This window comes from Leptosomus discolor, chromosome 1 (genome assembly GCF_034619465.1).
Source record: "Leptosomus discolor isolate bLepDis1 chromosome 1, bLepDis1.hap2, whole genome shotgun sequence".
NCBI classification, from domain to species: Eukaryota; Metazoa; Chordata; class Aves; order Leptosomiformes; family Leptosomidae; genus Leptosomus; species Leptosomus discolor.
In genome coordinates this window covers 140435701-140449829 of record NC_141391.1, presented here as the reverse complement: position 1 = coordinate 140449829, position 14129 = coordinate 140435701, and the positions used below count along the sequence as shown (strand labels likewise).

The 14129-nt window shown below is 38.8% G+C and overlaps 1 protein-coding gene across 1 annotated transcript in view; it reads left to right on the top strand.

The window, feature by feature from the left end:
- The first annotated feature begins 6457 nt into the window (after positions 1-6457).
- The window catches only part of UPK3A (uroplakin 3A), an 81015-nt gene continuing 73343 nt past the window's right edge, over positions 6458-14129 (top strand). Inside the window, exons 1-3 of the mRNA XM_086461128.1 lie at positions 6458-6553; positions 7235-7363; positions 9030-9114. Of these exons, the coding sequence (XP_086317254.1) occupies positions 6458-6553; positions 7235-7363; positions 9030-9114 (310 nt within the window). The remainder of the gene's footprint in view (positions 6554-7234; positions 7364-9029; positions 9115-14129) is intronic.

Below are 14129 nucleotides of genomic sequence, written 5' to 3'. Positions count from 1 at the left end.
TGTCAAAACTTGTGTAGCTACTTATAGCCTGTCAAAGAGATCAGCATTACTTAAGTGCTTCAAGCTGTACATGTGTATAAACTTTTGCAGGAATAGACTTTATAATTCTGAAACTTTGAAAGTCCTATTCAACGCATTACACAAGCATACAAAGTATCCTCATTTTTTTAACGTCTTTCTCCACTGATAATGAATTCAGATTTATAACAGCAACATGTTGCAAATGAATGTTTTATCCACTTTATAGACACAGGGCATGAAATGCAGTTTTGTGCTGAAGAAATGAGCAATTTGCTTAAAAATCCTAGTTGTATTTTAGCCATAAACTGGGGTATGTCTGTCTTGAAGGCATGCTCATGGGTCAGTGGGCTGTCTGGTGAGTTTATATGCAAAAAATTAATTCTGCAATCTTTAGCTAATTGCCTCCCTAACTGGATCAAGGCTTTTTGACTTAGGATACAGCAGTTTTGGGCTTCCTATTATAAATAGCGTTAAATTGATCAGCTTGAAAGATAATTCAAAGTTACTTCTGGAACTTCCCAGTGTCTGGAACAGGACTAACTCTGCTCCCAAGATTAAAACCACAACTAAAGCTTCTGAAAGTTCTATCTATAGAATGTCACAAGATTTTTTTCAGCTGAAATTATCCTTTGTAGTTACTCCTCTAAATGCACAGCAGAGTACCTAAGGTCATGTATTTCTGAAGCTAGAGGTGTTCTACCTGTTTAACTTTCTTTTTTCTTTCCTTCTTTCTTTATACTACTCTTGTCATCCCTGTCACTACTTTCATCAGTTAATTGCCCTGGGATATGCTGCACGGAAGTCAGAGATGCTCAGCCTTGCATTGTAGGAGTAGAAACATATGTCTGAACTTAGAGCTTTCAGTCCAGCCTCATCCCTCTCCTGCAGCCAAAACCACTGAGCCTTCTGTACCTGAGCCTTTTATCCTAGGTTGCTCCTGTGCTGTTCCTGAGAATGTAATTATCTTAATAGGATTGAGAACTGTAACCTTCGCAATAACAGGCTCCTGGCTTTTATAAGCCACTTGCATAGACTCCACGTTTCACTGTTTTCCTTGAGCTGTACTTGTATTGTATTTGGAAACACTTCACCACTCATGAACAAGCCCCAAGCCCTCTATCAGCTCAGCAAATCTGAAGTCTAAGTAGGAATTCATTAAATTTTTTATTACATAGCTAAGCTCTTGCCTAAGAGGAAATGTGGCAGTCCCTTGGTAGAGGCAAGCCCCTTGCAGCAAGGCAGCCACTGCCAGTCTGGGTATGGCTTTGCATTCAGGATTTTGCTGAAAAAAACTGAACTGGCTGTGAAGCTGCCTCAGGCAGCAGAGGTAACGTGGAGCTTGCCCAGGCTAAGCTATCTGCTGAGTAGTCTGTCCAAAGCAGTGACCAACTTAGCATTGCTTTTCACTGGAGTGTTACTTGATGCTAATACATTGCTAAGTTCCTTGAAGTGTTTACCTTACCTATGTCTTGTCTTTAAGCATCTGTGCTTTTTAGCCTGTATGCATGTTGCAGGCTGAGTGCGCAGGCAGTAATAGATAAATAAATGTTTGCCACCTCTTAAGGGCACAGAATTTCTGGACTGTATAAAAGAGTGCTCAAGCATTACCTGTATACTCTGAGATTACAAGTCTGGTTGAAGAGAACTGGGTGGTGAGTCTGCAGTGGTTCAGCAAGATGAGTCAGTGGTGAGCTGACCTTGTGTAACACCAAGTGGTAGCAAACTGGATGCTGCTGCTGGGATCTTGCATGTTTGCTGTCTGCTTCAGATGATGCTGAAGGCTTACGCAAGGTCTGTTGGTAACCACAAAGAACAGGTTTTGGCCTGTCCTAAGGAGAGCGTTAAATCCTAACAGACAGTAATAGAGGGTGTAAAAGAAATTACTTGTTCAGAGAAGTGATCAAATAGTATAGTTTATAAAGAATGCAGTGGTTAACGTCTTAACTCCTTTGGGAAAAGATGTGTGATAACTTTCCAAATAGAAACTGAATTTTCAGCAGTCATTTCTAAATAATTATATCGGAATTTGGAAACAAGATTTTAAACGCCTGAATTTTTGTGTACATTTCTAGAAATGTAGGATCAAAATCAAATCTGAGAATGAGTAACAATTGTATGAATGCAACTAGTAATAATTGAATCATTTATGTTTAGAAATATGTAACCAAAAATGTATTTGAAAAGCTTATAATTTTTGTAATAGAACAGTGTTTTTATTTTACTGTTCTTAATGTTATGGTGATTATACTATATTCTACAGTTATGTTAGTATTTCAGTATGCATTTTAATGAACATTAGTTAATAGTTTAAATAACAGGCAAAATAGAAAAAACTGTGACTAGAGAGCAAAAGAAATCATACTCTCCAGAAGATCTGCTTTTTATAGGCTGGGTTGCTCTAATAAATGGCACAAGCAACAGCTTTAGATAAAGAGCTTAGTATGTTCGGTTTTCTTTGGATTCATAGTTACTTAAGCAAACATTCAGAGTGGGTCAACTATGTTCAAGATGATTCAGGTAATTTTCGACACTTTACCTCTTTACTTTGGCTGAACTCTGCTCAGACCCTCCTGTTCCACTGACATGTAATTAGAATATTTCTTCACATTTGCAAAACATTCTTGTACTCATATAAATATATAATACATGAATAAGGGCAATTAAGTTTCAAATTAGATAAATCCTTTCCTGCTTAGAAAAAAAAAATTGTCAGGAAGATCTTGGGTGAAATTTAGCCTTACTGACTCAAGTTTGTAAAAGGGAGATGCCAGTGGGTATCAGTGAGGTCAGGACTTCATCTTGTGATTTCTAAACTTACTCAACACTTTTTCTCTATGCCTCTGTAGAATATAGGTAGTAAATGTCTCTTACAAAGTCATCAAGTCATTTATGTGTGCAAGGAACTCAATCTCTAGTTTTGTGAGGGAGAAGTTGTGTTCAAGTTGTAAAGCAAAACAAAGAAGCTGGAGGGTGAAAGGTACTATTAATGCTTAAAAGAAAGTATATGAAGTGTTGCCTTTTCCTCTCAAGAGTCAACGCATAATGATCTTTATTTTGATTAGAGGTGGGGAGAAGGAAACTTGTGAAAACAGGAATTTTCATTTGAAGATATGTCTCCAACTGTTATGGTATGTTGGTGATTTTGAGTATCTTGTTCACGATGACATTACGCATTTTTGTCCATGCTAGCTTAAGGTTAGGTGGTAAGGTATCAAGCCAACTCAGTTGTCTCCATGAGATCTTCCTTTTCCACCAGTGCTAATGATTTACCAGTGGTGAACTGAGAAAATGCAATTAGCTAGGTTAGCTCTAGCCTTAAGCTGTGAAAATTGTCTCAATTGTTGAGTGGCTTGCAAAGCATTTATTAGTGTCTAGAGTGATTATTATTTCTGAGAACTCTTAGCCATACTCCTTTCGATAAATGTTTTTATAAATCATGATATCTGCTATTCTTGCAGAAAATTATATCAATTATACCTGTATGTATTTCTCAAACTGGTACTCATCTAGAGAGTTCACAACAATTTATGATCACTTCAAATAATTCTAACTTTTGTTTATCCAGTTTAAATTACCTCCTAAGTTTCAGACTATATATGTTGACAGCCACACATTGTACTTCTAGTGTATTATACAGCAAGTTTAATATACAGCAATGCCCAGGAAGTTATGCCTTGTATTCGAATCAACTGTACATCTGAAAATGAACATATATTTCATAAAATTAAGCAAATCCATCCTCACAAGGTGAAACACAAGAAAATCAATAAATAAGACTTAAATACTGGTAAGGACTGTATATTTCAAGAAGTCTTGGACCTTACTAATCCAAGCAGAGTACACATCTACAAAAGCTGGTCCTTACTAAACACAAAACTTAACAGATTGACAAGGGAAACCGTAGCAGAGGAAACGGCAGTGACTTTTGAGGTCAGGGAAACTCCAGAACCAAGAAGTGGCTTTGCCAGAATGCCAGCACCTAGCCTTCCAGACCTGCACATATGACAAATGTGTCTCTAATGATACCATGCACTAGTTCTTAAATGCTTGCCTAGTCAAGACTCTAGGTGGTAAAATTCTATTTTTCCACATGGGCGTGGGAATTGGTATGTCACCTAAACTATCCTGTTAGTCTGCATTACTTTAGTGTAAAGTTTGCCTCAGTGGTTGGCACTAAGTTCATAAAGTGTGAAAGTGCAAGAAGCTTTATCCCGGCCTCAGTGGCACAAATTGTTTGTCAGTTTGATTGGCTTATATTGAGGCAGAAAGATAACTTATTTTGATGGAAAAAAAATTCTGAAATTCTAGTTACGGCTATAAAACAAACTTAGACTAAAAGTTAAGTCAGCCTTTATGAAGACCACCCGCATATAGTTAAAGGAATCTGAAGACTGGTAGGTGTGTTTCAGCACAGATATTAGTTATTTACACAGGTGTAACTAGTGATGATGAAAGACATAAGCTTTATGAAAGAGCTAGAACAGTGGACTAGGAGGCAAAAAGTATAATGACTCTTGCATTTTGTCACTGATAGCACATGTCTGCACAAATCATACTGACAAAGTGTTAAGTGCTACCCACCTTTTTTTGGAGCTCTGGTTAAGTGTGTGATGGTATTGATTGAATACTTCATTAACAGTTGCTGGCACTTTGATATTCTCAGCAGAAACAGGCTATTGAGAGAAAAGAGGTATTTTTAAAAAAAATAATTCTGAACTTAGCAGAAGCAAACAGTGTCAATTGAACTAATTTGCATGACCTGTTCTCGCCTGTTAACTTTTCCCAGCCTATTGACATGACCAGATCTAAGCAAAGTTCCTAGTATTTCCTATCAGCCTGGTATTTACAGCTGGCGCAACACTAAGATCAGATTTTCTGAAACAGCTTATCTTTAAGTATATGCTGTATATACAGCTGAACTTCTCAGTGGAGTTGGAGTGGAACTAATGCTTTCAGGACCTATTAAAATGTCTGTTTTCAACATTTTCACATTTAATGTCCAGTCTGCTAAAAAATGCTATTCTAAATCATGGAAGTTAGAGTAATGAAATTAGTCACCTTTGTCACCTTTCTTTGTCTACCGATGTTCCAGAGGAACCTATAGGAAAGTATCTTCAAATGTCAAGATAATATCTTTGGTTTCATTTCTTCCTTTTAACCCCTGTGCTTCTCTTAAGCCATCCTGAAATCCACCTTCCTTATGGTTGCCACTTCTACTTCTTTTGCTCTGTTAATATTTCTTCCTCTTTTGAAAGCCACATGCTTCCAACTCCTCAAACCCCACATCTTCTATCAATGTATCATTTCTTTCTTACCAAGACACTGTTCTTCTTCACTCCCTCTTCTTGAACATGATTGTCTTGGGTCCATTTGCCCTAGGGCCCCTGTTCTACATACATTTCCCCAGATGCTTAACTTTAATCATCAAGTATTAAACAATGGCCAGGCTAAAGTGACAAATTTTGAGAAACATTGGCTTATTTCATCTACTTATGGTACACATGAGATGGTCATTTGGCTGGTAAATGTGTTCACCACAAGGATGCTTTGGATGGGCAGGATAAAGGCTAAAACTGGAGACCTAAATAACTGATATCTGCCCAACAAGCAGAGAACTTGCTGCTTTTATTTGTTCACCTCGCTGTTCTATAGTCATAGGTTTAGCAAAGTACAGAGGTTTAAGGACAAAATGGGCTGATAGTTAATCTCGTTTAATCATCTGTATGTCACAGACCATTATGCTTCATGCAATAAAACCCTGTACTAAGCCCAGTAAAAGCAAAGGAGGATGTTAATAACTTCAATAGACTTCTTAAAGCGTGTTGATAAAAGCATAAATCTGGAATATATAATGTCTTATCCAAGGGTCCACCAATTCAAATTAGTTTAGTTTTCCATTTTTCTGAAGGCATGTTGGTAGTTTACATAAGTCAGAAGTTATTTGAAATACAGTAGAGCTTTCTATGGCTGGATAGTATGGTTTTACTTCTGAAGGGTGTATGTGTGTTTTCCTACATTGCTTAGGCATTGTCTCCTGATAAAGGCAACTTGTGTATATATATGTATAAATCTTAACCGGGCTTGTAGCCTCTTTTCACAACACAAAGACTTCACCAAAAATGGTACTTTGGAGAAGTTGTGTGTCTTACAAGTAAAAATTTGGATACAAGCTTATACTCTGCTGTAAGGCATCTGGGTCACACCATGAGTAAAGAGTGGAGACATTTGAAGACTTGAGGTGTCTAGTGCTCTTTCTGGTTTGGTGGCAGGTTGTTCACTGGCCAGTTGTGCACTCCCACACTTTCCTAGGAATGCTGAGCTTGAATGAGTTATCCTATTCTAGGAATTGTGTTAAGACTATTTTGCCAAGGTTAATAGCAAAAGCAAATAACTAAAGTTAATTATCGGAGACGAGAGGCCCTGCTTTCCCACAGCCATGACTCTTGTGAAACTTTTAGAAGTTTGTGTCCATCTCTGCTTGCTACTAGTGCTGAGGAACGAGGCTGATGTCAGACTGGAACAGTCAGAGAAGGTATGGTTTATGTTATCAGCAGAGTCTAAGGCCATTCATGTTTCCTGCAGCACAGTACTTCTTCACGTGGTGTTCTTCCTTAGCCAAATATTTTAGATTTTTAAAAAGTGCTCTGCAGATCAGCTTAAAAGGTAGAGACATCTCTTAGATTTAAGCAGTTTATTATGTGCTTATCTCAGGCAGAAGGCTATAAGTTTCTCTTCCTGATGCAGTGTAATGGAAAAACAGGCAGTTAAGGAGCTTCAGGAGGTGAGATGCCTCTTTCCACTGAAGAAAAGGCTTCTCTTAGCATGTTTAACATAAAGAAGCTGAAGAACATTAATTTGAATTTCACAGTTCTAATTATTTGTAGAGCATTGAGTGATTACTTGATGTGATGAATTCAGGCAGAAACTTTTCACTCTTGAAAGATGAATTTGATTCCTATGGCCAAAAGCAACAGTGTGTTGCAAACATCTCCTCCTCTTTCACAGATGTCTTTTTCAATCCACCCAAAGTGTGGTTGTCAGCTTCTCTCCTGGAAAATACTTTAAGTGTTGCATGTCAGGAGTACCAAGGGGTGCTGCTATGGCTGCTTTGAGTTGAAGACTTTACTGAGTGTGCCAACTCTCAGGTCTAGTCCTAGCTGCTTACAAGCACTGCTGAAGTTTTATGAACGTCAGATTTCCTGTGTCTTTCTAGCTCTTTGTGGAACCATTAAGGGAGAAAAGCAATTTCCTGTCAGGAAGAGCTAATGTCTCTAAGTTCGAGCATTATGTCCCTGCAGAATGGTGGTTTCACATGCTGTATCTACTTGCCAAACTCAATCAAGTAAATGGGAAGACTTGGTAGGTAATTAGCTAGTGCTTCATTGTCTCTTCATGGATGCCTGGCTGTATATTGGCTCTGACAAATGCTTTCATTCATCAGTGTAATTGATAACTGCCAGAGTTTCTTTTAATGAGCCGATTTGATGTCATGCTTTATTATAGTGGCTTGCTTGCACCTTTGCAGATAAGCTTGGGTCAGGACTCCCATTGTAAGGCACATATGTTCAGAGGTGTAAACACTGCTCTAAGTGTTTGCAATAGGTAGAAAGGGACAATTCCACTCAGGAAGATCATATTCATTTGGGCAGTATGAAAATAAAGGTAATATTTTCAAATTTAAGGGAAAAATGCCATGCATATAGCTTTGAATGTTGCAGTCTCCCATGCAACATCTAGAGGCTCTAAATTATGCTTGGTCTAATTATTATGCAAGCACAAAGGAAGAGATAGTCCCTGTCCTGAAGAGATTAAACAGACTAGTTATCTCTTATGCATAAATCTTTAGAAACTGGATGTTAGAAATCTATCCAAAATCAGACAAGGCAGCAATCAAGGTAAATTTTCATAACGAAAGCATCCCAAAGTGTCAGGTCTTTGCTATAACTTGGATGTCACCTGACACTTCATCCACAAAAATCTGCCTTCCATAGAGCTGGCTGCAAGCCTCACACCCATTTCTTATCTTGTTTTGTTGTTGTTTCCCCATTCTCTAGCTTTTTTGTTAAACCTAGATGAATCCTGCAACCCGTGAGACAGAACCTGTTTACAGCTCAGTCTGCTCACTCCTGAAATGTTTCACTAGCAAACCAAGCAGACATAAGACTGGCATTAAACCATGATGTGCAAATCTTCCACACTGGTAAGAGTCACCAGTGCAGCTTTAGTCTGTGGAAATGATTCCTAGCTGTGGTTTGGGGGCTTGCACAGGACAGTGACTGGTGATGGTGACACCTTGTCCTACAGGATAAGGGAATTTAGCTGTCTGGATGTCAGTTGTGCCAGTTTGTCTAGGGGACAGAGAAGGGTCTCTCTCCTGGTTTATATGCTAGTCTCTGAAGCTTCAGAAGATTTTAGAAAGTTCAGGGTAAAAATAAATTCAGTAGGTGAAGCTCAAACCAGTGAGCAACAAGACCTACTGAACATGTCTCCCAAGGGTCTTCACTGAAATTTACTCATGTAGGAAAATACCAGGGGATCACATATTCAGGCTGGGGAACTTGCTGTAGTTGAATTAAAGCATCATGTACCACATCCTCAAATGTTAGAGGTATAATAAAAATGTAAACAGACTTAACAACACGCAAAGGAACAAAATATGACTAAGCAGAGCCTTGAGAAGAGGCAGAGCTGACACGGCATAAAAATATTGAAAAGCTGTTTGAGAAAGCTGTCAGAGCCCTGGGGTTTGGATGACTGGGCTCAAGGCCAGCCTGGAGTTGATGTAGTGGGTAGCCTTGAAAGAAAGATAAGGAGCCTTGGCAGAGGCTCTCCCTGAATGTCTCTGCTGAGAAGTGCCAGTGGGGGCTCTTCATGCTACTTTTGGGAGCTGCTTTCAAGCCAAGGCTCACACCTTTAATAGCTTGACCTTTGCTGCACCCATGCCTGTGCCTGGCAATGCACCCTGCTGATCCGGACACCGGCCCAGACCCGTGGTCTTGACTTTCCAGCCTGTTGCTATGAACTTGCCTGATGCTCTGCTAGGGACGCCCTCTGGGCAGTCCCCAGATCTGCTCTGCTCCCTGGCTGGGCATGGTGGGACAGGCTCTAGCTGCCAGCCTGCCCCATGGGGATCCCCTGCAGCTCATGGGTCTCCTCTTGCGGAGCAGCCAGCTGTCTTAGCACCCTGACAAGAGTTACTTTTGGTAGTCATTCATCACTATGTGACCCTGGAGAGGTTTTTAATCATGAGGAACATGTGCCAATGTAAAGATGTTTTGATGCAATGTTCTCTTATCCCTCAGGAGCAGAAGAATCTGATGTCATTGCAACAACTGTCATTATCGTATATTATAATAGCTGTTATTGTATGTGGCAGGCATACGTAACAGTCTAATGTTGCTGTTTGGATAATGACAACAGGCTGCCACAGTAAATGTTGGGGTGTTTTTTACACTAAAATACATCAGACTGAAAGTAGAATACTTTGTTTTAGAAATAATGCTGGATCGTTTGAGCAGCAGACCCACACTCCTGTACATCAGTGCTGAGGGGATGCCTTGACAGTGTGGATTAATTAAAATATTTGCTACCAATTCCATAGAAGGTTTTGTTTTCAAATTAAATATTTTCCTTTTTGGTTATAAAGAGATTTTGGTTCAAAATACATATATATCTGCACTGGACTGTTTGGGACAGCTGACACTTCACAGAAACTCCTTTATTTCTTTCCTCTCCTTCTTTCTCAGGAGGAGAGAGAATCAACAAAGTTTTCTATCAGAGAACATTCAATATTTTTCTGCCATGGTGATAGCTGCATCACATGGCTTTTGACACACCCTGAGTGTGCACTAGGGGTTAACAACCACTCTGAAAACATGTGTCTTCATATCACAGACTGACCTTTCACAGATTGAGATAATACCTGAAAAAATCAGGTGAGAGAACCTGAGCACTCTCATAAGCAACTAAAATGGGTGACTAGGTAAGGAAAATGAGATGGTGAAGGAAACGAAAAAGACCAACAAAAAGATGATTTTATGAGTGATAATAGGCAACTTCCTGGCTATAATGGAAAAATGCTGTTGTTTTTACCATAATAATGGTAATTATTCCCAGATTCTTTTTGTGCTAAGTGTTGCACAAAGAACAGAAACACAAACTCTTCATCAAAGAATGTATGATCCAGCCATAAAACAAGAAAAAATGAACAGATACAGATGAAAACAGTGCAGCAAAATATGAAACAGTAGCATGGATGCTACAGAAACATTTCCAATGCATTCAAAAATATCTACACTAGAATTTGCTGTTGCTATCAGGTAGCCTCTGGTCATCAGCATAGTCTGAAAAGCAAACATTCAGGGCAGATGAGTTCACAGACTGTTCCTTGTTAAAGCTACAGAAACTCCACCTCCCACACAACCATACCTGATGCTGGCACTTGTTGCAGCAATAGAGAATTTTCTGGTCCTCAAAGGTACTAGTGGCTAGCCCACAGCATGTGCTGTTCTCCTGGGTGTTTTAGGATTGCTACACTTCACCACAGCAAGGTAATGAGGCTCTGCAATCCATACGTGGCAAAGATTAGAAATACCTTCACAAGCTAGGAATGTGGGAAATCTGGATTCTGCTGGTGGCTGTGTCACTGACATGTTGGTCACTCCTGAATGAGTCAGTTTAGACCAGTGCGCCTCTGTTCCCTGTCCAACTGCTTCTGTGTCAAACTTGTATAGACGGTAAATAGTGATTTCTTTCCTCCCCACCCCTTCAGGACACTCATATGTGCACGGTGTATGGGGCCTCGCATAGCAGATCACCTAGCATACTGGATCCTTTTGTCAGTGCCATAATAGTAATGATAAAAAGGAGGAAGTTCCCTATTTAAGCAGTGAATGACATATATATGGGGGAACTTCAATACTTCTAATATATCTATATCTTGCTCTGGAAGGACAAATCTAGTGACAGAAAATAATCTGGCTTCTCAGCCCAGCAGTCAAGTAGGACTTGGCTCCTTCCATTGCCAATAAGAATGTGATTTGGAACTGCATTGCCAAAAGTGTATTAAAAAAATTAGCTTTGCCTTATATTGGGTCTTTATGATCTGGTCAAAATGACAAGTGATGTTAATGATATTAGGCAACTGCATCCAGATGTCTCATTCCATTTCTAGTGTCGAGAATGGATCACATTAATGATACTTCCTCTTGTTTCCAAAACAGTTGACAGAAGTGCTGTTCTGAGGTAGAAGACCTTGGAGCTGTTTATCATTCATTATCATCATCCACTCCTGTAATGAGGAAGACTTTAGAAACAGAAGAAATTAGCATAGCACTTGTGATGCTAGTTTTATTAAAATAAATAAATGACTATTCAGATTCCCCATGTTGGCCTACTACCTAGCATATGGTATTCAAGAGCAAAGAAAGTACTGATAATTCTAGCATTATTATGTTCAGGAAACAGTGTGGTACTGGAATTAATTTGTCCTAACAGGCCTATGAAGATACAGTATCTTTAACCTACACAATCTACTATATTTAAGAAATTAAGCCAGTCCTAGCACTACTTTAAAAGTGAGATTAGAGAACAAAATTTCATGTGGCTCCTGAGCACATGAAGTTCCACAGATAACAGAAGTGGTCCTCAGCCCTTACATTGTCAAATGTACAGTGCTGTAATCAACTGGGCCTAAGTAGAACGATGCTAGACACAGACTTTTTAACAGACATTGCAGTGTTTTCAATTACATGTTTCAGTGTTTTAAACGAGTGATTGAACCTGTTGCAAATCCTAAAAGTTCAAGGCATAGAAAGAGGCTAAGAGCAAGAGAGCTTGTTGACTGTGAATATGAAATCAGAAACGCTGAGTGACTTGAATCTGTCAATAGGATGACTGTAAATAGAAAAAAACCACTGAAGAGCAGTCACTTATTTTTCTCTCATACAGGAAAAATCAAGGTAGACTAGAGTTCACCTGGTTCTAACCAAAGAAAAGTGAAACAGCTCCTTTTGTGTCCTTTGAAGATCCAACCCAAAGTCCCTTGTTAGTGATTGTGATGGTCTGCATAGAGCTTCTAATGTGTAACCAGACAGAACTACCAAACACCTGTGTGTTTGGTGGTGTTTAAGGACATTGGTTTCATCGTTTCTTCATGAAAAGAGCCAGAGAATACATGCAATACAACAATGTGACTCCTGAAAGCGAGCAAAAATCCTCCTGTGCTTCTAACTTCAAACGCTTGGTTTGTATCAAGTGAAAGAAACATGTAGTGAAATACTTGTTTATATTCAACTGAGTTCTCTGAAGTTCTGAAGTTTTGCCTGTGTTTCCTTGTTTTTCCTAATTTTTTTTAATAGGATCAAAAAAGGTTACCGAAAACCGCTTTAGGAGAAAAGCGAACTTGATGGGTCAAGATGGTTCAACAGCCAAGAGAAACATCCAAAATTTTGAAACTAGGCCGTGACAATTTAGAGCTTATTCTCCCCTTAATTTCTTTGAACACAGACTTAGGGATTCTGGGGCTTACTGGTTAGGTACATACTAGTAAATAACACAGGCCAGGGTCTACTTTTTGGGGTAATTGTCATGACACAGTCTGCACTTAAAGCTAAATACTCTGCCATTCAAATATGGGCACTTCCAAATATTCCTGCTAGGAATGGTCTCTGAGCTGTATTAACTTGCTTGTGATGTCTGAGAGACCACTATTGGTCTGAGCTGAAAGCATGCAAATGAGTGCACTAACAACTTAATTGTATGGACAATTGTGTGCCAATGCTCAGGGCAATATCCTCACTGTATATTTATTGTCTGTACGAATGTTATTTTGTTCCTAGCCAGTCCAGGCTATGGATTTCTATGCCTGTTCAGTATGTTTATGTGGAAATACCAGGTGTAGAAGAAGAAAGAATGAAGTAGGACAATCAACATCCTAAACTTGGTAGGAAATAAAGTTTCTGACTGGTTGTGGTTTGTACATGGGGTTCACACCAGTACAGACAGCCACGGCACAGAACACTGCTTAAACCATTGTTTGGCCAGGGTGTTCAAAGTAACTCAAAGCCCCAGCTAAGTGAGGTTTTCAAAAGTATTCCATACGTCTGGCAGTGATTTCTTTTGAAAAAATGCTGACAAACATCATGAGTCTTAGTTGTGGTTGCTGAACTCTGAAAAATGTAAGGAGTTGCTGGTGTTGGTCAGATAAAACTCTCATCTTCAGCATTTTTTAAGATTTGGTTAAATTTTGAAGGGCTTACTAAGGCTTCTACCGATCCATAAAGATAGCAACCTTTCTGCAGGAAAGTAAATATCCTGTGTGCAAAAATATGAAGTAATTTGTTTTCTGTTCTTCAGATAAATGGTACAGTAGGTATGTTTCTCCTTGGTCTCTAGGCTATAATAAACCCATGTATTTCATTATAGTAATGAAATAAACTAGAAAGACGCTAGTAGATGCCACTAGGTGAATCTGATGCAAAGATTATAGAAAAACTAATTAAAGTAAATGGGTGCACTAAGAGGCAAAAAGAAAGAAAAAATATTTCTGTCCCCATGGTAGACAGTTGCACACAGTGGAAAGTCTGCTGAAGACAGTGTTTTGTGGATTGTAGAAACAGTTAAGCTACTTTATAGCAGAGTGTATACAAAATAGGCCATGAAAGTCAGCAGAAAGCTTGGGAAAGTATTGCTAAGAGTATGAGAAAACATGGACAAGCACATTTTATATCCTTCCTGATCAAAAAAAAATGGTGAACTATTGCTTCCTTTCAAAGATTTTTAGATGATTTTTTATGAATAGACAAAATTCCTCAAAAAAATACATTCCTTATGACATCAATGTTTGATTCAAATGGAAATAAACATTCAGCTCTGAATTTTGGCTATTTGGGAAACAGTAATTTCCTGTATGTAGAGACACAAATGTATGATGGTTTGTGGTTTCCAAACAACTGAAAGAAACCAAGACATAACTTATCTCTGTGCATGTGTTTTCATTACGGAAGGCTGACAGAAAATAGCAACAAATCAAAATGGCTGCGTTATTTATTCTGCACTTGTTAAGTAACTATACAAGAGCAGTGCTGAATCTGGCTTACAATGCTAGC